Raw genomic sequence first — 27,566 nt, 5'->3', positions numbered from 1 at the left:
TATCATCAGGTATGCAAATCATCCAGAGTCCTCATTGTCATCATTGGCAAGTCCTGGGTCAATACAGCCTTAAGATTGATCTGAATTCAAAAGTCAGGACTGCTGGGAAGTTGGATGCCAAAGACGGTCTGCCCTGGGGTCAGAGGGCTGTGCATGGGTTGGGGGGGCGGTGTGCGAATGGGTCTTGTTTGGTTGTTGTTTTGTCACTTGTTGTATTTTCTGTTGGTCTGCCAAGCATGGTTGGCATGCTATGTTGGAGAGGGAATGTGTGACGACAGTTGTGGGCTGTGCCCAACACTTCCTTGGGTGTGTTAGTTAGTGCAAATGATGAATTTCAGGGTATGTATGTTTCAAAGTACATGTGATAAGTAAATCTGAATTTGAGGATCCAACGGATTTAGTATATATCAATATCCCTTCATCTTGCCATCAACTCTTTACTATTAAAGAACAAGGGCAATAAGTTGCACAAATGCCAAGAATTCGAAACACACTTCTAAGTCAACCATCAAAAAGGACATAAAATAGTCAAAGCTGTAATACCCTGAAATTACTCACCCAATACCATTGGGTGGGCACCACCAACCTAAGGATTGAAGCAGAGAAAGAAGATCTTCCTTTGGTAAAATGAAGGAAATAAAATCAGTTTTGCAAGATTTACATGCAAAGTCAGTGAAGACCAAGATGCCAGTGAGGTTAAGAATAGGAGGATTTGGCAGATGAATGGTGAACTGGTGCAGCGGGGGAAGGTTTCAGATTTCTGGATCATTGGGATCACTTCTGGGGAAGGTATGATCTGTACAAAAAGGGCAGGTTACACCTGAACTTGAGGGGGACCAACCTTGTGGATATGTTTTCTCGAGCTAGACGAGAAGCTAGACTGGACTGCCAACACAGATGCCTTGTGCAGGAAGGCACAGAGTCGACTGTACTTCCTTAGAAGGTTGGCGTCATTCAATGTCTGTAGTGAGATGCTGAAGATGTTCTATAGGTTAGTTGTGGAGAGCGCCCTCTTCTTTGTGGTGGCGTGTTGGGGAGGAAGCATTAAGAAGAGGGACGCCTCACGTCTTAATAAGCTGGTAAGGAAGGCGGGCTCTGTCGTGGGCAAAGTACTGGAGAGTTTAACATCGGTAGCTGAGCGAAGGGCGCTGAGTAGGCTACGGTCAATTATGGAAAACTCTGAACATCCTCTACATAGCACCATCCAGAGACAGAGAAGCAGTTTCAGCGACAGGTTACTATCGATGCAATGCTCCTCAGACAGGATGAAGAGGTCAATACTCCCCAATGCCATTAGGCTTTACAATTCAACCGCCAGGACTTAAGAACTTTTTAAAAGCTATTATTAATGCTTTTTGAGATAGTGATTTAGATGCATATCATACTTTTTACTGAGTTAAGTATTGTATGTAATTAGTTTTGCTACAACAAGTGTATGGGACATTGGAAAAAAAGTTGAATTTCCCCATGGGGATGAATAAAGTATCTATCTATCTATCTATCTATCTATTGGGGAAGATTTAAACTAATTTGACAAGGGGATGACAACCAGGGTGATAGGGCTGAAAATGAGCCAGATGGTGTACAAGTCAATGCAGTGTGTAGTGAGACTGTGAGGAAGAACAGGTAGATGATAGGGCAAAATTACAGTCCTTTGTATGGGTTCAAGTGTGACATGGAGGCAAATCAAAATGGGTGATGAATACAGGACTGAAGGTGTTATATTTGAATGCACACAGTACACAGAATAAGGTTCACAGAATACTTGTGGCACAGTTAGAGATTGGCAACTATGACTTTGTGGAAATTACTCAGTTGTAGCTGAAAGATCATAGTTGGGAAATGAACATCCAAGCATACACCTTGTATCAAAAGGTTAGGCAGGAAGGCAGAGGGGGTGAGGTGGCTCTGTTGGTAAAAAATGAAATCAAATCCTTAGAAAGAGGTGACATAGGGAACAAAAAGATGTAGAATCATTGTGGGTAGAATTAAGAAACTGCAAGGGTAGAAAGACCCTGATGGTAGTTAATACAGTAGCCAGGATATGGGATACAAATTACAACTGGAGATAGAAAAGGCATGTAAAAAAGACAATGTTATGATAGTCAAAGGGGATTACAATATGCAGGTATAATGGGAAAACCAGGTAGGTGCTGGATCCCAAGAGAGGGAATTTGTAGAATGCCTATGAGATGGCTTTTTAGAACAGCTTGTGGTTGAGCTCACAGGGGAAAAGGCAATTTTGTATTGGGTTTGTGTAATGAACCAGATTTGATTAGGGAACTTAAGGTAAACGAACCCCTTGGAGGCAGTGATCACAATATGATAGAATTCACCCTCCAGTTTGAGAAGAAGCTGACATCAGATGTATCAGTATTACAGTGGAATAATGGGAATTGCAGAGGCATGAGAGAGGAATTGGTCAAAGTTGATTGGATAGATCTCAGCAGGGGTAATGGCAGAACAGCAATGGCAGGAGTTTCTGGAAGCAATTTGGAAAGTGTAGTATAGATACAGTACATCCCAAAGATGAAGAAATATTCTAATGGGAGGATAAAGCAACTGTGGCTAACAAGGGAAAACAAAGACAGTATAAAAGGAAAAGAGAACATATAATACAGCAAAAATTAGTAGATAGATAGATAGATAGATAGATAGATACTTTATTCATCCCCATGGGGAAATTCAACTTTTTTTTCCAATGTCCCATACACTTGTTGTAGCAAAACTAATTACATACAATACTTAACTCAGTAAAAAATATGATATGCATCTAAATCACTATCTCAAAAAGCATTAATAATAGCTTTTAAAAAAGTTATTAAGTCCTGGCGGTAGAATTGTAAAGCCTAATGGCATTGGGGAGTATTGACCTCTTCATCCTGTCTGAGGAGCATTGTATCGATAGTAACCTGTCGCTGAAACTGCTTCTCTGTCTCTGGATGGTGCTATGTAGAGGATGTTCAGAGTAGTAAGAAGTTAGAGGACTGGAAAGCTTTTAAAACCAACAGAAGGTGAATAAATAGCAATAAAGAGAAAAAAGATGAAATATGAAGTTAAGCTAGCCAATAATATCAAAGAGGATACCAAAAGTTCTTTCAGATATTAAGAGTAAAAAAGAGGCAAGAGTGGGATATTGGACCACTGGAAAATAACATTGGAGAGGTAGTAATGGGGGAATAAAGAAATAGCAGATGAACTGATTAAGTATTTTGCATCAGTCTTCACTGTGCAAGACACCAGAGGTATGTCAGAAATTCAGGAGTGTCAGTGGGCAGAAGAGAGTGTAGTTACTATTGCTAAGGAAAAGGTGCTTGAGAAGCTGAGAAGTCTGAAAGGAGGTAAGTCACCTGGGTCGGATGGACAACACCCCTGGGCTCTGGAAGAGGCAGCTGAAGAGATTGTGGGGGCATTAGTAATGGTCTTTCAGGAATCACTAGATTCTGGAGGACTGGAAATTTGTAAATGTAACTCCACTCTTTAAAAAGGGAGTGAAGCAGAAGAAAAGTAGATTTTCAGCCAGTTAGCTTAACCTCAGTGGTTGGGAAGATGTTGCAGTCAGTGAGTTTTTGGGATACTTGGAGATGCATGATAAAGGAAAATCTTGCCTGACAAATCTGTTGGAATACGTGAGGAAGTAACAGGCAGGATAGACAAAGAAGAGTCAGTGATGTTGTTTACTTGGATTTTCAGAAGGCCTTTGACAAGGTGTCACACATGAGGCTGCTAAAACAAGAGCCCATGGTATTACTGAAAATACACTTGCATAGACAAAAACAAATCATAAACACAAGGAAGTCTGTAGATGCTGGAACTCCAAAGTAACACGCAGAAAATGATGGAAGAAAGATCCTGAAGAAGGGTCTCAGCCCAAAACATTGACTGTTTATTCTTTTCTATAGATGTTGCCTGACCTGCTGAGTTCCTCTAGCATTTTGTGTGTTGTACAGATTGAAGATTGGCTGAATGACAGGAGGCAAAGTGTGTGAATAAAGTGGGCCTTTTCGCGCTGGTTGCGGTTACTAGTAGTGTTCTACAGGGGTCAGTGTTGGGATTGCTTCTTTTCATGTTAAATGCCAATGATTTGGATGGCAGGTTTGATGGCTTTGCAGCCAAGTTTACAGACAATACAAAGATAGATGGAGGGCCAAGTATTGTTGAAGAAGCAGGGAGTCTGTAGAAATAGAGGAATGGGCAAAGTGGCAGATGGAATATAGTGTTAGGAAGTGTATGGTCATACACTTCAGTAAAAGGAATAAAAGCGTAAACTATTTTTGAAGTAGGGAGAAAATACAGAAATCGGAGGTGCAAAGGTACTCGGAAGTCCTCGTGCAGGATTTCTAAAAGTTAACTTGAAGTTAAGTAAGGAAGGCAAATTTAATGTTGGCATTCATTTTCAGAGGACTAGACAATAAAAGCAAGAATGTAATGCTGAGGCTTTATAAGATATTGGTCAGACTGCACTTGGAGCAGTTTTGTACCCTTTATGTCTTATTCGAGTCCTTCCTCTACAGCCCTATATCTTTCCTACCCATCTGCCTTCACCTATCAGCTTCCAGCTAGCCTGCTGCCCCTCCCCCACCTTTTTATTCTTGAATCTTCCCCCTTCCTTCTCAGTCCTGAAGAAGGGTCTCAGCCTGAAATGTCAACTTTCTATTCATTTCCATAGATTCTGCCTGACTGTCTGCATTCCTCCAGCATTTTGTGCGTTGCTTTTCACATTTTATGTTAATGGTTTGGATGATGGATTTGATTCCTTTGTGGCTAAGTTTGTGGATGATACAAAATAGGTGGAGGGGAAGGTAGTGTTGAGGTGCAAAGGGAGTCCTAGTGCAGGATTTCCTAAAGGTTAACTTGAAATTAAGTCAGTGGTAAGAAAGGCAAATACAAGGCATCATTCATTTCCAGAGGACTAGAATATAAAAGCAAGCATGTAATGCTAAGACTTTCTTTATAAAACATTAGTCAAGCAGCATTAGGAATATTGAGAGTAGTTTTGGCCTCTATATCCAAGAAAAGATGTGCTAGTATTGGAGAGGGTCTAGAGAAGGTTTACAGAAATATAAGGGTTAATGTACAAGGAGAGTTTGATGGCTCTAGGCTTGTACTCACTGGAGTTTAGAAGAACGAGGGATCTCATTGAAACCTACTGACTATTGAAAGATGGAGTGGATGTGCAGAGTTTCCAGCAGTGGGATATTCTAGGACCAGAGGGCATAGACTCATGAATACAAGGATGTCCCTTTAGAACATGGAGAAATTTCTTTGGCCATAGGGTGGTGAATCTGTGGAATTCATTGCCAGAGATAGTTGTGACACACTGTTCCCTTTAAGCTACGTGAATGTGTGGCTGTACAGTAACTGAAGTGCTCCTACAGACATATCCTTTGGTGCTGCACAGCTAGAATAAAGACATATGAGAAAAAGTTTACGAAATGTGAAAGATTTTCTTTGTTGTACTGTATTTCATTACAACCTTCAATAAAATCAAAGGAATGCAATTCTTCAATTTTCATTCTAAATATTCATAGTATGTATATTACAAAAAAGTAATTTAAAGTGCTGCACAGTTTTCTAGATGTGTAAAAACTTCCTGCTCAGTGTAACGGTTGGTCCGATAGCTGTATATAAAAAAAAACAGGAAACATTTACTGTGCGGGCCAAGTCATTGTGTACATATAAAGGAGTGGTTTACAGGTACTTAATTAGTAAAGTGTGTCAAAGTTTATAGGGAGAAGGCAGGAGAATTGAGTCGAGGAGGGGAACAAAATCAGCCATGATCAAATGGCAAAATGACTAAATGGTCTGAACGACTTAATTACGCTCCTGACGACTTAATTACGCTCCTGAGTCTTATAGTGTAAAACTATTTATAAACAGTCAGTCATACCTTTTCATATTTTGGTTTCATGAGGGGCAAGGTATTGATAATGAATTGCTTTCCTTGATCTTGTCTTTAGTGTACATGTGATTGTAGCACAAACCTGTTGTGGATCTGATCCCTACTCTGTGCAGAGATAATTGATCAACCTGGGCTCAGCAGAGAACACTAGAATTAGCTTCATGTCACAAGGGGAAAGGAGTAACAAAGATTAAGATCCTACCCCCTAATTGATATTTGGCTGAGGCTTCCTATAATTGCCTAGGGGAGAATTTGAAGGGCTTGATAATATTACCAAGTTACTTGTTGTTGGTAGATGGATTCAGTGCATAACACAAGCACCAGATCTTAAGTGTCTATATTTTTCAGTTCATCTGTATTTGACTTAAAAAGAAACAATACACTTGCATTTATAATGTTACACAACAAAAGACAAACAATTAAACACTTTATTGTAAAGTGTTGTAATGTGGGAATCTAACTGGCACAGTGTTTTAGACCATGACACCATAAGACTTCGGAGCAGAATTAGGTCACTCGCCCCATTGACTCTGCTCTACCATTCCATCATGGTTAACTTATTATCCCTCTTAACCCCATTCTCCTGTCTTCTTCCTGAAAACCTTTGATGTCCTGATTAACCAAGAACCTATCATCCTTTGCTTTAAATACACTCAATGACTTGGACCTCATAGCTACCTGTGGCAATTAATTCTACAGATTCACCACCCTGTGGCTTACGAAATTCCTTCTCATGTCTGTTCTAAATGGTGTGTAAATGGTTTAGTGCTGTGTAGTACTCCCAGTGCAATAAAGGGGCTCTGCAGGATATACATAGTGAATGATAGGGACCTAGGAGTGTTGCACAACAGAAAGACCTGGGGAAACAATTAATAGCTCCTTGTAAGTGGCAAGGTGACAAAGAAGGGATATGGCACAATTGTCTTCATCATTAGGGGCAATGAGTTGGAACATTATGTTACAGCTGCACGAAACCTTGGCAAGGCTATACCTGGAAAATCATGTGCAGTTCTGGTCAGCATATTATAAGAAGGATGAGATTAAGCTAGAGGGTGCAGAAAAGGTTTACAAAGATGTTGTTGAGATGGGAGGCCTTAATTATAAAGGGTGACTGAATAGGGAAGGGCTTTTTTCCCTGGAATGGAAATTTCCTCCACACACAGAAGGTGGTGGGTATATGGAAATAGCTGCCAGAGGTGATAGAGACAGCTGCAATTACAAAGTTTAGAAGGCATTTGGACAGATACGTGAATAGGAAAGACTTACAGCAGGGGTTCCCAACCTTTTAAAGCCATGGATTAGCAAGGGGTCTTTAGAGGGTTATGGGCCAAAGACAAATGGTACCAGCTAAGGAAAACGGCTTGTTTGACATGGGTAGGTTGGCTCAAAGGGCACTTTTCCCTCTGTATAACGCTATGGCTCTTTGGAGACATACAGTATAGGATATCAAAACAAGGAGTGAGATAAGAATGGGGAAGGAAGGAGAGTCTGGAAGGGAGGCATTCCCTCTCCCACATGATCTCCCATAAAATTGTTACCACTGTTATCATTTGCACAGAGAGAAGGATGAGGACGTTGTGGAAAGAAACAGCTGTGTACGACTATAATGCCTTCAACTGTCAAATATCCTGCCAATGTTAATCAATGATCGCAAGTGGATTGCTAGTGTCTGTAGTCATCACCTTGCACAATGATGGGGGTGGGGGAGATGCATAAAATATCATATAAATAAAATAGTATTATATGACACCTTTAGCACCATAAAACATTCACAGTATTATCGGATAAAATTTAATATCACATCCATTAGAAGGACGAGGGGAGATGTAACATTTGGTCAGAGTGTTAGGTTTTAAGAAGTGCCTTAAAGGAGGAGAGGTCAACAAAGTCCTGACTTACCTGTCAAAGGCTATTATTTGCAGTGCTTTAGGCAATCTCAGAATATCTCAAAAAGCCCTTAAACATAGGCTCAGGCAGCTAAAGGTACAGTATAAATACTACATGGGAGTGATAAAAAGCAGAGATGTACATTGGAGGAGAATTGGAGTATAGAGATCCCAAAGGGTTGTCAGACTGGAACAGGTTACAAAGACAAAGACGCAAAGAGTAACTTGTATCAGTGGAGGGTGCTCAAGGAACAGAAACATATACTGTTCGATCCTCACAGTAACATTCTCTGTTTTGGCTCTATCTCTTTGGTGTCATCTGACTTTATCATGACAATCAGTGTCATGAAGATACGTAAAGTGCCAGGTGGATGCACGAGTCAACATCAAAGTCAAAAGGTAAATAATGCTCCTTTCACTGTCTTTTATTAAACATGTTTGTGACTCCTGACAAAGGTCAAGAACTGTAGATATCTGTAATGAAAATTATATGTTCTCAGACAAAGTGCACAAAACTAGTGCTGGAACACTGTCACATCTCATACCACCCACCCAGCCCCACACCACCTTGCGCTGTTTCTGAATCACCTTGGATAAAAATAGACTAATTGCTGTGGAGTGGCACAGCCTGCACTGTGTGTGTACTGCCCTCTACCTTCCCCAGATCTAATTACAACCCTCAGAATACTTCAGAATTGAGCAGGAGAAAGTACGAATGCAACTTCAGTTGGAACTGGTCACATTTTAGTTTGTGGCACTTGTTTGTTGCTGAGATGGTAACAAGCTGCTGCTTCACCCGTGCACGTGGCAAAAGTCCCATAAAGCTGGTGTAGCATAAACAAGTGTGGAAAAATAAAGTGTGGCTGTGCATGTGCAGTTGCTGATTGTATGTTTCTCGCTGAGGGAAAATGGAACAAGATGTGTTCACAAATTTTTTTATTTAATTACACTCTGGCTTTGTTTGTTTTAAAGGATGGTGTAGTGAAAAAAAATGACTCCAGCCTTCAACAGGGCTAATTACCAATTATTTTTCTCACTCACCGCTGTGATGCTAAACATCCCTACACTCTGGCATATGCTGGGACATGTTTAGTGCCACGTTTCACATTCAGTTTCCTATTAAAAATCCTCTAGGTTCTCACAACAGAGGACTGGGGCTGTTGTGGAAGGAGCCCGGAGGGAACAGAGGTAGGGCAGAATCAGGTAAGCTATTATAGCACCATTATGGCAGCTCAAATGGTAACTGTTAATTAGCCAGCTCATAAAAACCCTCTGGAATTAAATAATCCTGCTATGGGAAACATTGTGTGAAAATCTTCAGCAAAATATTTCAGACTACAAGATATGTTCGTACAATACAACAGTGACTAACCAGTTCAAAGACCCATTCATCCCAAGAATATGAAAGGTGTTATGCATTTGCAAATTCTTTCTATTTTATATGTGGCTATTTTGCCCTTTCATGTGGGCACGGGGCAAGTCATGGTGCCACAATGTTGAAACAAAATGAACTTGAGACAAACCCAAATACATTTGATCTCAACCTCTCCACTCACCAAATCTCCAGAAGGCCAGACACACAGACCCCAAGTAATCCTAGATGATGCAAACATACACAATTTCTAAACACACTCCAGCCACAGCATTCTACCTGTTCAAACCACTGGACTTCATAGTTCATAAATCTCCATGAGGTTAATATACAGAAGTGGCTAATGAAAAATAGGAACTTCGGAACAGAACCATCCAGCCTTTGAAGCCCGGTTAGGGTTGATTTGTTCTTCCAACTATTTGGTCAGAAAGTTGGAGTATTCCCCTTTATTAGTCGCTCTTACTCTGGTAATGAAATTGAAAGCAGCAGGATAAATTTTTCAAAGGTGCATTTAGTTTAAATGGTTCTGTAGGTGTGTGGACTAAATGCTGTTGTTCTGTCAGCAGTGAAAACCACGTTTCGTGTGTTCACCTCAGGTGCAAGTGTGCATGTCAATAACACTACATTAAATCTAGCATTTATAGCCATAATCAGCAATAAACCATCTTGTTACATGTTTTTACTTTTTTCTTATTGAGGTACAAGATTAAGTTCCTCTAAGGACTTCTGCTCTAAGTAATTAACAATCATCTGGGAGTAAGCTCAATATGTCTCCTGAGACCAGTGGATAGCAATTTTAAATAAACATGTGGTGAGGAAGATATGTGGCTGAAGTCACAGATGCACAGGGTATTATGGACATCCACAGTTTGCCAAAGGCTTGAGTTTGATTTTCCTATCATCCAGTTCCAGATAGCAGTAGGTAGCTGCAGTGGATGGGATGGTCCATCCACTGTGCTGAATGCACAGTTTGCACTCACTCCTTCCTCACAGGATTACCCACAAGAGATGGTAGACACAGAATACTTCCATCCAGATTTAGTATGGCATGTTTAAATTAGATGCTAATGATAGGAAAGCATTAACCAGCGAACCTTTAAACTATTTATCTTTGCAACCAATTTCAAAGCAGAGTTTGGAAATTAATGCAATAATTTCAAGACTAGCCCCTTTGGTTAACAATGATTTGTTTACAAATACTATTCTAATGTAGTACAAGGTTTCGGGTATCAAAATGAGATTGACCTAATGTTTGGTCAAAGGGATATGTTTTAAGTGGCATGATAAAGCACATTTTAAGTTTGCTGATGACACCGCTGTTGTGGGGCATATCAAAGGTGGTGATGAATTAGCATACTGGGGGAGATGGAAAATTTGGTTGAATGGTGTAATAACAACAACCTCTCACTCAATGTCAATAAGACATTGAACTGATTGTAGACTTCACAAGAGAGAAATCAGAGGTCCATGAACCACTGGTCATCAGAGGTGGAGAGAGTCAGTAACTTTAGATTCCTGTGTGTCAATATCTCAGAGGACCTGTCCTGGACCCATTATATAAATAAAATTGCAAACAGAGCAGAACAGTGCCTCTATTTCCTCAGGAGTCTACCAGAGATTCGGCATATCATCAAAAGCTTTGGCAAACTCCTATCGATGTGTGCTGGAAAGTGTGCTGACGGGCTGCATTATGGCTTGGAATGGAAACACTAACGCCTTTGAGCAGAAAATCCTGCAAAAGGTAGTGGAAGGTAAACCCTCCCAACCTTTGAGCACATCTACATGAAACACTGCCGCAGAAAAGCAGCATCGATCATCGAAGATCCTCACCACCCAGGCCGTGCTCTTTTCTTGCTGTTGCCAGCAGGTGGAAGGTACAGGAGCCTCAAGACTTGCACCACCAGGTTCAAGAACAGTTACTACCCCTCAATCATCAGGCTCTTGAACAAAAGGGGATAATTACACTCATTTAAGGACACTTTTATCTTGTTATTTCATGTTCATTATTTACTGCTATTTATCTGCATTGTATACAGTTCCTGCTTATAGTGACTGTTCTATAGATTAGCTAAGTATGCTCGCCTGAAAATAATCTCAGGGTTGTATGTAGTGGCATATATGTATTCTAATCACAAATTTTACTTTGAACTTTAATAAAGGTGCAGCAAGAAGCAGCATGTACAGGAGGAATTTTAGGGTTCAGGGTTATGAAATCTCAAGGCATCACAGTGGAACAATGAAAATCAGAATTGTGCAAAAGGTCAGAATTGAAGGATTGCAGGGAAATCAGAATCAGGTTTATTGTCACAGTTTCATATGCTGTGAAATTTGTTGTTTTGTAGCAGTGCAAAGATTAATTACAATTGCAAAATAAATAATTGCAAAAATAAAAATAAGAAATGGTGTTCATGTAGTGTTCAGAAATCTGATGACAGAGGGAAAGAAGTTGTTTCCTATATCACTGAGTGTGGATGTTTAGGCCCCTGAGGGTAGTAATGATAAGAGGGTAAGTCCAGAATGGTGAGGGTCCTCAATAATGGATGTTGCCTCCAAGGCACCACCTCTTCAAGATGTGCTAGATGGTGGGGAGTGTTGTGCCTGTGATGGAGACGGTTGAGTCTATAAGTCTCTGCAGCCTTTGATCGTCAATACCAGACTGTGATACAATCAGTGAGAATGGTCTCCTCCATATAACTATGGAAATATCCAAGTCTTTGGATACTAACTAATCTCCTCAGATTCCTATCACAATAGAGCCACTGGCATGCTTCCATTGTGACTGTATCAAATGTGATGGGTCCAGAGGAGATCCTCCGAGATATTGACACCCACGAACATAAAGCTACTCATCATTTCCACTACTGATCTCTCAATGAGTACTGTCGTGAGTTGTCCCAATTTCACCTTCGTGAAGTTCACAATTGATTCCTTGGTCTCGCTGATGTTGAATGCGAAGTTGTTGCGACACCATGCTTCCCTCATTGTCCCTTGAGAACTCACCGATACAAATGGCGTTTGAGCTTGCTTAGTCACACAGTTATGAGTTTAGAGAGAGTAGTGCAGTGGGCTAAGCATGCATTCTTGAAAACCTGTAAGTGGTTATGGCCAACAGGAATAACATGATTATAGAAGAATTTAAGCAAAATGAAGAAAACTAAACAAATCACTGATCTTTCAATTGCACTCAGTCAGGAAAGAAAACCAAGCATGCACCTTTTAATCTTTGGCTTATTTGGTGAAACTGTGATGGATGTTATTGTTTTATTTACCTGTGGCAGCAATAGCCAGAAATTCACAGCATCAACACAATGAGCCAGGCAGATGGAGAGCTCATTTTGCAGCTGCTATTGGAAAAATTGCCCCTTTGTTGCTGGATATTGGCATAATGGGATATAGAAAAATAAGTGAAACATCTGTACTTCAGAGATGCACAATGCTAAAGTTAAAACTTAATGCAGCAACTGGTGCATCTGAATCAAACAGTTTTAAAACAGACTTCGAAAAGATGTAAAAAGGCCAACTTGAAAATACTTAGAGCACTATTTAACGAGTAAAAAATTACATATGTAAATCTCCAACACTGTATCACAATAGAACATATTGAAGTGATTTAAAAAGTTTTAGGTATAATGACTTATTATGGGGTATTTTGAACACAGCAACATTTCCAAAATCCCAATAGGATGCAGTGTCATTTATCTATGTTTACATACATGCTAATCAAGACTGAAGTAAAAAATACCAAGCACACTATCAGTAACCCTAGCAATGCAAAACTTACAGCTGAAAATTAAAGAAAGCTATTCAAAATTAAGGATGGGAGAGGACAGACATCACAAATAGTTGCTATCTTTTGATCACCGAGTGTGATGTATTTATTTACATACAGACTGACATAGAATAAATAAAGCTCTTCCAGAATTGCACAGAAGATTAACATGCAAGATTTGACTCCTGGTGATCGTGAATTAAGGTGGCACATGATATCTTGGTTGCTCTTCACAGTGGGTTTGTCCACTCATCTTTCTACTATCGAGGGATACTCACCAGAGCTCTAACCAAAAACAGTATTGTACACAGTATACTGTAGCTCAAAGATAATGCTGAATTACAGCAGACATTCTCTGGAATCCCACCTGATCAATTGATATTTGCTGAATATAATGAAGGGACAAGCCCTAGAGCCAAGTTAGGTCTGCTACAGCTCTATGCGAATAATAATTAAAGATTGCCTTACCACAACTGTGTACGAGTTCAGCAATGGTCCTAGCTCCAGAGTGGGTGCCTGACAAGATTTCTTACATAGTCCAGTAAAGACCTCAGTGTAGATAATTGCACACCCCAACAAGGGCCTCCAACAAAGACCTGGTAATTGTTAAATCAGCTTTTACTGTGCAATGAGCTATGTAATTTCAGCTCTTACCATCCAATAAGCCACGAGGGCTTCCAGTTTCTGCAAGGAAGTCCAGTTTTGAACTGTTCACTTCGCTATCTTTAACATTCCACGAACTCACAGGAGTAATTTCAGATTCAGCTGAAGCAATAGTGCTAGAATCCAGCACATGTTCCACCAGGGGATAGGAGACAGCACTGTAACCACTGCATAAACAAAGAACAAGAGTTGAAGTTTTAGTCACAACCAATTCCAAGGTGAATCCCACTTTATGAATTCTACCACACTAATGTGGCAGCGATTCTCAGACTGAGTGTGGATGTGGCTGAGTAGAAAATAAATCTAAGCTGTTCTCTGCTTTCTATCACCTATTCAGCAATACAACAGATAATCTTCCACTGAGGTTGCAAAAGTAACTAAGTATCCAGTTACTTTTGCAAGTATCATCAAGAGCAAAGGCAAGTAAAGCTTATATTTAATGTAGTTTTTGGACATTAATCAGAAAGCACATTAAAATGAGCCAGTGTGGAATTCCTACTGAATGCCTTCCTCATTGTTGTTGCAAGATTAGTAAAGTTTAGTCCTAGGAACACAAGATAGGTACAAGGGTAAAGAAAGGGAAAGTGGGTTCGTTTAGTTAGTTCCAGAGTTCAAGAAAGTTCAAAATTCAAAGTAAATTTTCTATCAAAGTAAATATATGCCACCATATATAACACTAAAATTTATTTTCTTGTGGGCATATTCAATAAATCCAAGAACCATAATGGAATCAGTGAAAGACAGCACCCAACAAGGTGGACAAACAAACACTGTGCAAAAGACAAACCATGCAAATACAAAAGATAAAAGAAATAGTAATAATAAATAAATAAGCATTAAATATCAAGAACATGAGATGAAGAATCCTTGGTGTGGGAACTATTCAGTATTGCAGCCAGTGAAGTTATCCCCCACTGGTTCAAGAGCCTGATGGTTGACGGGTAATAACTGTTCCAGAACCTGGTGGTGTGGGTCCAGAGGCTCCTCCTTCTTTCTGAAGGTCACAGTGAGAAGAGAGCATGATCTTGGTGATGGATGCTGCTTTCCTGCGACATGTGCTTACTGACAGGGAGAGCTTTACCCGTGTTGGTTTGGGCCGTATCCACTACTTTTTGTAGGATTTTCCATTCAAAGACATTGGTGTTTCCATACCAGGCTGTGATGCTACCAGTCAATATACTCTCCACCAGACATATATAGAAGTTTGTTAAAGTTTTAGGTGTTACAAACTGTCAGGACAAGGCATCTGCCTTAGTGTTCTTGAAGCCAGTTGGTTGGAGATGGTGAAGTTGAATTGCTCAAAGAAGAGGGCACGGCAAGTCTGATGTGAGTTGAGTTGGAGGGTGTGTTGAATGGATATAAGGTTCTGGTGGTCAGTCCCGATCAGGAAGGGCTTGGTGCTTCCCATCAGCCAATGTTGTCTCCATTCATCCAAGGCCCATTTGATGGCAAGTAGTTCTCTATCTACTCCATAATGGCAATGTGCAGAGTTGAAACTGTGTGAGAAGGCTGCCATCGCTGGCAGAGGATGGCCTGGTGCCCACATCAGGTGCATCCACCTCTACCACGAAAAGCCTAGAAAGGTTCGAATGGTGGAGAATGGGACCGGTGGTGAAGTGCTTCTTGAGCTCCTCAAAAGTGTAGTCTGTGGCAGCAGACCAGGTTACCTGTGATGTAGGTGATTTGGTGAGGGAGGTGAGAACAGCAGCGACTTGGCTGTAGTTCCTGATGAACTGGCAGCAGAAGTTGCTGTAGCTGTTTGAGCACAGTCAGGGTCATTCAACAACAACATACACTTTCTCTGGGTCTATGGTCATGCCTTGGGGTGAAAGGATGTAACCAAGGAAGGAAATGGCTGGGGTGTAGCAATAGCATTACTTTAACACGCAATAGAGTTGGTTTTCAAGGAGATGCTGAAGGAATGAATGGATGCGACAGATGGAGTCTCAGAGGTCCTTGGAAAAGATGAGGATGTTGTCGAGGTAGACAAACACATATCTATGTAGCATGTCTCAGAAGATCTCATTGATGAAGGTTTGGACAACAGGTGGAATGTTAGAAGGCCTGAAGGCATCACCAGATATTCGTAGTGACTAGTGGGTGATATGAATGCTGTCTTACTCACATTCCCCTGGTAGATGTGGATCAGGTTCAATGTGCTCTGTAGATTCAGTTTGGTGAAGGTGTGGGTCCTGCAGTGTGCTTCAAATGAGCTACCATCAAGGGCAGAGGATGGAGATTTTATTGGGTCTTCTGCAGTCATTACAGCAACGGAGACTCCATCTTTCTTTTTGACTAAGAAGAATCCTGCACCGGCTGAGGACTGGGACAGTTGAGTGAAGCCGTGCTGGAGCACTTTGGCGATGGATCTCAGGACAGGAAGAACAGATTACCTTAGGGAGGGGTAGCATCTGGGAGGAGGTTGATCGTGCCGTCGTGTGGTCTGTGAGGCAGCAGGGTGTTCGTTTCCCTTTTACTGAAGGTGACGGTCAAGTCAGGAGTTTAGCTCCCTCCATCTCCACAGACACACAGGGTGAAGTCAGCTGAGGTTGTAGGCAGGTGGACCCTCAACTCAGCAGTGAACCTGATGACCAGGTGAAGTGAGGGTCGTAAGTGAAGATGCAGAAATAACCCCAGATGAGAGCAGTGCTGGGTGAGTTGGTAAGGAGGAATGGGATAGACTGGCATTACTCCCTGATGCTCATGTACACAGGCTATGCGCACACTCTAACCATTCCAGACCCCAAAGGACATCTGTCAGTGATCATGGTGCAGAAAGGGCGAGAGATAGGCTTGGTAGGGAGTCCATGCTGCAGGGTCTGGTCCAGAAAGTTGCCTGCTGCACCGAAATCCACCAGTGCCTCCTGTGCATACAGAGCTGTCAAGGTGTGAAGGAGGACAGAGAGGATGAATCAGGTAATGGACTGGAATGAGAGGACAGGGGGAACTTACCAGATAGAAGGCTCCTCACCTCTACCTGGTGCTGTCGTTTTCCTGGATGCACTGGGAATTTAGTGCATGGGTGATTGGCAGCTCCATAGTAAGCACACAAGTTATTTCTCCATCAATGCTCACGTGCCTGGGGGTTAAGGGAGCTCTTCCTACTTGTGTAGGTTCTAAAGGCACTCATGATGAGGGCACTGTAGCCTGAAATAATACTGGAAACAAAACTGAAGTTCTGGCAATTACTGGAAGTTCAAGAAATCAATGTTCATGACATCAGGTTGAAGGCTACCCAGACAGAATACAAGATGTTGTTCTTTCAACCCAAATGTGGCTTGAGGCTGATGGGGAGATATGTGAGGTCAAGAGGAATCCTATCCTTAGTACGGAGGCGGGTGGATGGGGTGAGAGCAGATGTGCATGAAATGGAAGAGATGCAGGTGAGGAAAGTGTTGATGGTAGAGGAAGGGAAGCCCCTTCCTGTGAAGAATGGGGACATTTCATTAGTTCTGAAATGAAAAGCCTCATCCTAAGAGCAGATGCGGCAGAGACAGAGGAATTGAGAGAAGGGGATGGTATTTTTACAAGTGACAGGGTGAGTAGAGTTATAATCCAGGTGGCTGTGAGAATCAGTGGGTTCAAAAAAGATATCTGTGGATAAACCATCTCCAGAGGTAGAGACAGAGAGATCAAGAAAGAGGGGGGGAAGTGTCAGAAATGGACCAGGCAAATTTGAGGGCAGGGTGGAAGTTGCAGGCAAAGTTGATGAAGTCTACGAGCTTGGCATGGGTGCAGGAAGCAGCACCAATGCAGCTGTTAATGTAGGATAGGAAAATTAAGGGGGTGACTGGTGTAGGCTTAGAACATAGACTGTTCCATGTAGCCAACAAAAAGGCAGGCTGCGCTGGGACCAATGCAAGTGCCCATGGCTACACCTTTTGCTTGAAGGAAGTGAGAGGAGTCAAAAGAGAAATTATTGAGAACGAGGACCAGTTCTGCCAGACGGAGGAGAGTGGTGGCGGAGGGGAACTGGTTGAGTCTGGTGTCCAGAAAGAAACAGAGGGCTTTGAGCCCTTCCTGATGGGGGATGAAGGTGTACAGAGACTGGACATCCACAGTGAAAATGAGATGACCAGAGCCAGGGAAATTGAGGTCAGTGGAAATATCAAGAGCAGGAACAAGCAGAAACAATGGGTCTACCTGGAGAGGTAGGTTCATGGATCTTGGGAAGGAGGTAAAGAAGGGAGGTGCGTTGTAAGGAAACCATGAGGTTGGTGACGGTGGATGGGAGATCCCGCAAGTTAATAATGTCAATAATGATGCGGGTGACAATGGCCTGGTGCTCCTATGTAGGGTCCTGATCAAGGGGCAAGTAACACCAGCATCTGTAGATTTTCTCTTGAAGGTAACAGAAGCCTAGGAGCAACTGACTGAAGGTGGCTGATTTGAATGAGTGAACAAGGATTGTGGATGAAAGATGGATTTAAATGGGCTGCAGGTGATGAGTTGGAAACAAATGGCATGTGACTTCTGTTAGCTGGGTGGAGACTGGAAGGTGCCTGCCTGTGCAGGCCTGATAATTAATCTGACTATCAAATTTAAATGAGGGACTCAAATTCATGAGGACCTCATCACTGTTGGGATTAGCAGTCAATCTATAGTGGCTCATCATCCAAAGATCAGAATCGATTTCATTTTTAAAAATACACACATGCACAGAGTAACCTCACCTGTCTTGTACAGGAGACATTTCATGTAATTTTTTTATTCAGGGAAAAATGCTATTAAATATTGAATTAGAAGTGGCAGTACTTCAAGTTAAAGGCTCTCCAGATGGCTTATTGAGTAAATGGACTTTGTTAACTAATATAGACTAGGGCAGAAGTCTATAGACCCCAGACCCACGAAGACTCTGGGCTAGGGGATGGAAAGAACTGCAACTTTGCCATAACTCATTGAGAATTGGTACTTTCATGACAAGAGGAAAGTAATTGAAAATCCACTGTAACTGAGTTAGAGTGAGGCACTTTTGAATAATATCATTACCCAGAGAACACTTACTATGGTGTTTCAACGAGTGGTTCTTCCAGATCCTCAGTGAGCTGCAGTGAAGTGGTGCTCAGAGCTGGGGAGAGTTGAATGTGCTTCACTCCTGCCCAAATCTGCAAAAGTCGACCATTTTCAGCTAAAAGGAGACAAAAATCTCATCAACTTTAAAAATACTATCTTCCTTTTCAGTCCTCTTCATTGCATGGGCAAATGCCAAATCTGCTTTAATTTGACTTCTTGATCAGATTGAATTTTGTGAAAATGGAGGCTTCTGGATAAAACCCTGACGAGAAAAGCAGGTTCTGAAGTATAAGTAATATCTAGTAATCTGGGAATTAATAGGGACATTGATTTAAACCTGATACATGGGCCCCAAGGCTCCATGCACTAAAGACAAAAAGTTTGGACGCTCCTGGTTTATGAGGTCATCCAAACATCTGAATCACATTACAATCTCAGAGAACTTTACAAAGCCATTTAATATCTCCTTCCAAGAAGCAATGTCAGTATTCAAAATCAGATCAGATACAATGAGCCACATTTAAAAAAATATTACAACAAAAAAAATTACCCAACTCTTCTCTATATATAACCCCATCACCCGACCTTAATAATTACTCTCTAACCTGTTCCAACAATCACTGCAATACTTAGTATCTGATCATTATAAGAAGTTACTTATGCCTATACATTGTAATTGTCAAATCTCAGACTTCACCTCTAATTTCATAAGTCTGTCAAGTGTTTTAACAGGCCTGTTAGTTGCTGGAGGTAGGTGGGAATGTAGATCAGGTTAGAAGGGTTGCAGCTGAGCCTTGTTTCATAGTCTGGTACGCAAACACGTATTAACTTTCCAACACGGGCCACAAGTAGAAACTCTGATATTTACCTCCCTAGAGCTGAGCCACAAAGGCCACTGTAACAACCCTACCTCTGCCTCCACCTAAGAACAACCAACTCAGTGCAGGGACACGACTCCACTGGGACTCCTCCATATCTGGTGGGCTCAGCTGCCACAATGTATCCAGCAAGAGTTTGGGGATGGGAGTTAGCAGGGGATGGGTGAGGTTAAAAAGCTTCAACAGGATGAAAACGTGTCTGAGAGACATACAGTATATTAGCCAGAAAACAAAGAAATCAAGTATTTTTCTTATAGATATTTTCGTTGGCATAGCAACAAGAAAGCAATAAATTATTATGCACAGCTGGAATATAACATCTGCGAACTTGCAAGATTCTTGGGGATTTTTCAGTTTGAAGCCATCAGTAAAGTGTTTCCAGGTATCTGTTGTCACAACAATAGTCTCAAGTTATTGCTGCTATTATATGGGCAACAGATGGGTTGGTCACCTGATCGTGAGCTGATTAACTAGGCATTTTATAACTTCCACGGTGAATGCTATAACATCAGAGACTTGTGCCTGCCAAAAGGAAATACAAGAAAACCTGGCTGCCTCTCTTCTTCCCAAAGATAGCTGTGAGGGGAATATAGCTTGAGCCACTTCCAAATATTTTGGCAAAAGGAGATCACTGGAGGGAGATTTTACTGCACTTTTGAGTAACTTTCTGGTTACCCAACTGAATGCTACAGAAACGTTTCGCCCAAACTACCCAACCTGATTCAAAGCTGCTAACACATATCATTGAAGCTGGAATGTTGCCCAGCACCTGGAAGTAAGCCACATTACTGAGGCATCAAATAAATCACGAAGAATTTGTTAAATTTGATTCTTTGCACTTCATTTACTCTTCTCCCACTTCTAAAAGTGTCAGCCCTTGACTACTCATTGTGCCAACACCTGCCAACTTACCCTTATATGTCAGATTGACATGACAAATTACCACAGAAAATGTGAATAGGATAAGCCAAGACCTGGTCTCACTAAATAGCCACATGGCATCATTTCCAAAATCAGGAAAGTCAGCACTAGCAGATTATTGCTCAATATCCCAAAGCTTACAATTCTCATTCTGCTGTTTCCTTCCTGGGTCATTGAGGCCTATTTATGCTTCTCCTGTCCTGGCTGCTGGGGCCAATTTTTATCTTCAGGCTAAGTCATTCTAAATGAATTAGAGATGATGCAAATCCCACCTGCTAGGTCAAAGGCTAATAACACTCAATTCTCCAATGTATACTCATTTGCATAATTATTAATTGCAGGCGGGATTCTCTGAATACAAGGAGGACTCTGGTGATAGGAGGGGAAAATTGAAAGTAAATTACATTTAAAGAAGTGAGAGCAACTTCACTACAGAATTAATGCCAAATAATAAAAATTAGTTCCTCTTATTTTAGATAAATATTTAGGTCTGCTGGTTGTAGTCAATCATACAGCTTCATGCCTCAAGGACAGCCTTTCATCACTTCACCCCACATTGCTCAAGTCAGTTTTGCATGTGGAAAATATCTTTGGAGACGACACTGCCTAGCATACCTTTATTACAAAGTATTGTTTCTTGTTTAAATCAACAGTAAAACTAAACTAAATGGGAGCATTATTTCCCTTCATTACAACTGGATGAGCAAAAGGCTGCAATGAACCTACTTTGAGAAGGCCCTATTTTCTTTTGTCTCCATCTATAAACAAAGCAGACTACAATCAGCCCATAGGGAGATCTGTCTCTGCAGGTTCCATTTGCAAGCTCTTTCTCTAACAAGCTGGATAAGTGCCAGTCTATAGTAAGCACTGTCTCTGCAGGCCCAGTTTATTGTCTCATCTCTATAATAAAGCTGAACAAGCAACAGTCTATAGCAGCCTGACTCTGACAATCCCACATATGCTCTCTCTGCAATTTTTTAAACTCTTAAGCCTCACTCCCTACCTTCACATTTTCGTCCTAGATTTTGAGCTTTGCCTAATCTATTACAATGCATTGTTTTTGATTTTTCTCTCAATTTTAAATTTACTGTCTCACATTCCATCTTTATCTGCTTCTCTCTTTAACTTTCTTTGGATTCTTATTTTTCCCTTTTGCTGGATGTCTCTTTCTAGTCTACAAGTTGGCAGCTCTAGTACAAATATCTTAGCTCTAATCTGTTGAATTTGGGGATCAATTTACTAATAAAATCACTGTACCTCATCATGTTCTTCGCACACATTGATTGGCTACAAAGTGCTATTTATTTTGCTACCCCAATTTATTCCCTCTTCTATGGTAACAGAGATTTTCAGTTAGAAATTCTATATTAAAAAAACAGGCCCTCCTCCTTCCCTTTATCCTATGGTCCATTCTCCTCTCCTATCTGATTCCTTCCTCTCCAGCCCTTTGCCTATCCTTCCCAATTGGCTTCACCTTTCAACTTCTAGCCATCCTTCTTCCCTCCCCACACCACCTTATTCTGTCATCTTCCCCCCTTCCTTTCCAGTCCTGAAGAAGGGTCTCAGCCCGAAACGTCGACTGTTTACTCATTTCCATAGATACTGCCTGGCCTCCTGAGTTCCTCCAGCATTTTGTGTGTATTGCTTTGGATTTCCTGCAACTGTAGAATTTCTCGTGTTTATTATTGCTGAACTGTCGCCATATTTGACACATGCAAGGACATACCTCTGTACTATATCCTTTAGGTACAATCGAGTTCGAGTGTCAGGTCTGTATGGTTCAGTTCAAAGTTCAAAATAATTTTATTACCAAAGTACATAAATATCACCATATACAATGCAGTGTCTCAAACGCTTGATTTTAGTTGGCTGTTGGTGGCATGTGAACTGTGATCAGGATTATGGAGGAGAACTCCTTAGGCAAAGAGTATGGACTACATCTGACCATTAGGTGTCCAAGGTTGTGGGAACATGAATTCAACAAAACTGGCATATTGGAGCACCACCAAGAATTTATCATGAAACACACACCACGCTAGATGGAGAAGGAGCCATGTTTTCTTACTCTGCGCCAGTTTGTGCATCAGGGCATTGTTTGTCTCATTTATCATGTACATAACATGGACATCATCCTCTCACATTTGCCTGATCTGTGGTCTTCACTACTGTGCCAAATTGAACACCAATTATAAATAAGATACTGGTGCAGTAACATGAAGCCCAATCAGCATCAAGTCCTTCCAGAGCTCATGAAAGCAAGCACTTGCAGGAAATGTTCACATAGTTTGACAGTTTGTTCCTCCCAAAAATTGGTCTTTTTGTTGCCAGCCAGCCAGCCTGTCAGTTTGGGTTTGGTTTGGATCAGTTTTGCTAGTGGGAAACCAATGTTGTTACTGACAGGTCCTAGCCATTAGCAAACATTTGCTGTCTGTGAAATAAATTAAATTGGAATCTTGCTCATTCAGGTACTTCTTGTGCACTTAAAAGATGTGAAATTGGGTCATCTGCTGCAGGGTGCTATGTATGACATCCAACTATGTAGAGCCCAATAACGGGACATGGCGCCTGTTTCATTCACACCTCTCAGCTTGACTAGCCTTTTCCTGATGAATTTTCCTGCATGGTTTAAGTATGTTGCTGCATTCTATTAAAGATTGATCACTTACTATTAAAGATTGAATACAGCCTAAGCAAAATATAAAATGATGATATCTTTGGTTCCAGTTTACTAAATAATAATACACTTTTTCTGAGGCCTGCTATAAGTTGTGCTCAAAAATACCATCCCTTCTAAACCACACATTTTCCTGCTCCTCTTCTGCACTTTATCTTGAGCTGGATAGGTTTATAGCAACCAGACAAGTTGAACATAGGATACCCACACCCAAGAAAGTGGCTTTTATTTCCTTTAAACCATAGAACTTTCTGTATTAATCTACTAAATAATCTAGTTCCTTTTAAACAAACTTGGTCACCCCGCTGTTTTTCCTCAAACTCTTTACTGAGGATGCTCAATCTGCTATGGTTTAGCTTCATGGATTGAGCAAGCCCGATACCTCACTCAATGAGCCATTCTTCTTATTAGTTCAGGTAGTGAGCGTCTGTAGTCTATTGATTTGGGAGCTGGTGGCAGGAAAGTCAAGGGGCATCACAGCTTGATGTTTCTGAGCATGTCAATTCTCCTTTAGTTCTGAAAGCATCCAAGTGATCAGCAATATCACACCCAAATGTATCAGTACATAATTGGATTAACTAACCAGAACTGGCCAGGGATCAAACCCAAAACTTCCCAGAACCTCCAAGTTCCTACAGATGCAATACAAAATATAATTCCAAAGTCTGCAAGTCTTGTAATTTATTTTTGAAGAAAATTTTATAATAGCTGCCTTACCTTCCATCACCTCTCCTTCATTATTCTGCAATTGAACTTCAATGGTAAAAGATGATCCTTGCACTAGTTCTTGTACTGGCTCACCAAGAATCACTAGCTTAGTGGCTTCACCTTTTCCCAAGACAAAATATTTGATTTAGAAGATGTTGTTTGGCATCCAGTGTCAGATATGCAACACAAATGCTTACATTGAAAACAACATAAAGGCGAAACTATAACAAGTCTTGTGTATTGGAAGAAATATGGATACAAAAGACTTTAGGATGAAGCAGTTGGGTCTAGGACTACTAATGAACTCATTCCATCCGCACAGAATACCAATCAACAAAGCAACAAAATAATGAACAGTAATGTTAAGGTTAAATAAAAAAAGTGATCTCATTAAACCCTACTTGGGATACCATGTCCACTCTTGGTAATGGAGATGTAACTGAGATCTTCAGAGAAGAAACAGCAGGCTGCAGCATCAGATGAAAAATATTAACCTTATCATTGGATTCATTATAAATAAAAGTCTTTCCCCTGGGTGATATTAACAGGAAACTGGATTAGTTCATATCATTTGGGTTTAAAATCAGACCAGATTGAGGGAAGCAAAGCCTCTTTCTAGGTGTCTTATATGCAACTAGTTTGGGCAGCATGTTTTAGTGGTATGTTCATCATCTTCTCCCATTAAGGCATTCACTTTTACTAACATATTGGCTCTAAAGAACCTGATTGGTTGTCATTTTGTATTTATAGTTATTGATCATATACAGTAACTAACCTTTCTATCACAGAATGAATGCAACAGAAATTGGTTGAAAACAATCAAACATTTTATCTACATTTCTGCACTTACTTCTATGGTCAATAATCAGGAATAGGATGATTTCCCTCTCTTTAAAACTTAAAGTCATCCTGCAGAATGTTTCACAAACATTTGGTAGCCTATTTAGAGTTGATATCAAGTACATGTATACACATGAAGGTGTGGATTATTGGACTAAACATGCGAGCTTGTGTGCACATCTCAACATGGCAACTTATGAATTTGATAAGTCTGGTAGCTTGGTGGTAATACCACTGAAGTCAGCTTAGTACCTTGATATGACAGCAGCTACAATTTACCATAATGCTTTCTGGATTGGCCTGGTAAGTCATCTGGCCGTATCATGTGCAGGTAATAATTGAGATCTTGCCATGCCCAAACACATTCTGAGGGAAGTTAATACTGAAGGGTTAAAAAAAAAGAGGATCTTTCCCTATTATTGAAATCTAAACATTGCAGCGTGGGATGTTTGCAAAGAATTTTGTTCTTAAACAATAAAAGGGGAAAATGGGCTTAAATAATGACTAAAGGCAATAGTAAAAAAAAAGAGAAAAATACACAAAGAGGCCAATCCTTTTACATTCACAATGATTCCTAATCAGAAAGTGCATTGTTCACATAACAAGTGCAACTGCCACTGGAATCCAAAACTTACGCACCAACGGGGTGTCCATTGATCCACATTCCATCATAAACCACGCCGCTGCAGTGAATTATGGAACCTTGCCCATTAAACAGGCCATTTCTCCACTGCCCCTGAAATTGAAATATTTAATCACTATTTTAGGTTGTCCATTATCAGCTGTTTTACCTCATTTGCCCTATGACTAAACTGTATTTCCCCCCACAGAACCACAATACACCTATACATGTCCATGTCCTTTATAGTGCAATAATCACCTGAAGCTAGTCTTCAAAGAACTATAATTTGCCATTACAAAATAACAGCCATTCTCCAACCAAATCCTCACTATGGAACCATACAGAGAATCACATCTGCTAATAAATTACCACACCTGCCACAGAAGCATATTCCACAATTACCAACAGCTTGCGTCTATTACAAAACCACATCTACAGAAACACAAGAGTCACTATAATACAATTTCTTCCATCTTAAACACATGGACTGAAAATTTGGAGGAATAGTAACATATTCTGCTTCAGCATTATGCAGCTAAAATTGTATTTTCTTCTGGAGTGGAACACAATGACAATCATTCAGTTTAGACCTCATCATATCAAAAATTCACAAAGGCACTCAGGCCATGAAACATCCTTGTGCACCTGATGGGATGACTGAGTCAGGATGTGGAGAATAATGTCAATCATTAAACAATGCTCCTTTCACCATTCTGTTATGCCAAGACTACTAGTCTTCACAAAGCAATGCTGAACCAGAACTCCACTGACATAAGCCCCATTGGACTCCTGCAGCTCCCAAACAAAATGATCTTCCTCCCAAACCCATCCTTAGATCCTGGCTCTAGCCCACTGATCTCCCTCCTGTTCCATTTATCTCAGCTCCACTCTTTTAATCTTATCCTCAGTCCACAATAATCCAAAAGGCACAATGAAAGCCTCAAACTCCATCTCCAACCATTCCCCAATACTGATTCCATGCACCTAAAACATTTGCTACACCCCATATGCTCCTCCCAACTACTCTTAACCTTGACCCTGCTTTCCAGCAAACCACAACCCTAACCCTCACTCTGAACTGATTATGCTTATGCCCTCAACCTCAGACCACAATCAGTGGACTCTCTCCCCACAACTCCTCCCATGACCTTGGGACAATACAGTAACCTTATTGCTGAACTCTGGGGCCTTGGTTGTTGACACACTTCAGTTATAACCATCTATTGCTCATAGCATGGCTGCACTAGAATTTCTAAAACAATATACCTGGCAGTATCTCTGATGCAGCACGTTAAACACATTATATCCTACCCAGTACCATAAACCTATATTAATACAGAATACAAAAATTCTGTAAAATATGACAACTCTGCACCGCGATTGGCACTGCTAAACACAAAATTCTCATTCAATTCCCTCATATTAATGGGTACAGATTTGACAAAGTTAGAAACTTACAAACTGCACAAAAAAATTCTTGAAAACTTCTAGCTAACAAATCTGCAACAGTTCAAGCTCATCCCTCCTTTATCACCCTTTCTCCTCTTTGAAGGAAATTGGTTCCTCCTGATGTGCCTCTCCCTGAGTGCCAGTAGTCTTACACTGCATTTGCCACTGTGCTCAAACTGCCTAATCTTCACGTGAGAAACTATATGACTGTGGAGATTACTCCATGCAAAGACTGTTAGAGTACTGTAAAGGGTCTAAGCAATTCCTTGTGCTGCTTCAATAATACACAGGCCCCTTTACTGTTCTAAAACCATTTGACCTAATTAGTCCCTCCTTAGATTTCCACTACCTTGGTGATTTCTCCATCAAGACAGAACACAAGCAACCTTCACTCAGTGGCCACTTTATTAGGTACACCTGCTTGTTAGTGCAAATATCTAATCAGCCAATCATGCGGCAGCAAGTCAATGCATAAAAGCATGCAGACATGGTCAAGAGGTTTCAGTTGTTGTTCGGACTAAACATTAGAATGGGGAAGAAATCTAATCTAAGTGACTTTGATTGTGGAATGATTGTTGGCGTCAGATGAGGTGGTTTGAGTATTTCAAAAACTGCTGATCCCCTGGAATTTTCATGCACAACACTTCTAAAGTTTACAAAGAATGGTGCGAGAAACAAAAAAACATGCAGTGAGCAGCAGTTCTGTGAGCAAAAATACCTTGTTAATGAAAGAGGTCAGAGGAAAATGACCAGACTGGTTCAAGCTTTCTGAAAGGTGATGGAATTCAAATAACCACATGTTACAACAGTGGTGTGCAGAAGAGCATCTCTGAATGCACATATTGAACATAGAAATGAATGGGCTACAA

The 27,566-nt window shown here is 40.8% G+C and overlaps 1 protein-coding gene across 4 annotated transcripts in view; it reads right to left on the bottom strand.

The window, feature by feature from the left end:
• The window catches only part of LOC140718405 (MORN repeat-containing protein 1-like), a 253,380-nt gene that overhangs the window by 160,125 nt on the left and 65,689 nt on the right, over window positions 1-27,566 (bottom strand). For all 4 annotated transcript variants that reach the window (XM_073032116.1, XM_073032114.1, XM_073032115.1 and 1 more), the window contains exons 7-10: window positions 25,266-25,362; window positions 23,796-23,906; window positions 18,597-18,720; window positions 13,584-13,759 (exon numbers count right to left, since the gene is read on the bottom strand). In XM_073032116.1, coding sequence (XP_072888217.1) covers window positions 13,584-13,759; window positions 18,597-18,720; window positions 23,796-23,906; window positions 25,266-25,362 — 508 coding nt within the window. The remainder of the gene's footprint in view (window positions 1-13,583; window positions 13,760-18,596; window positions 18,721-23,795; window positions 23,907-25,265; window positions 25,363-27,566) is intronic.

This window comes from Hemitrygon akajei, chromosome 29, assembly GCF_048418815.1.
Source record: "Hemitrygon akajei chromosome 29, sHemAka1.3, whole genome shotgun sequence".
In the NCBI taxonomy this organism is placed as follows: Eukaryota; Metazoa; Chordata; class Chondrichthyes; order Myliobatiformes; family Dasyatidae; genus Hemitrygon; species Hemitrygon akajei.
The sequence above is the reverse complement of the archived record's forward strand: the minus strand, read 5'-3'. Positions and strand labels throughout refer to the sequence as shown.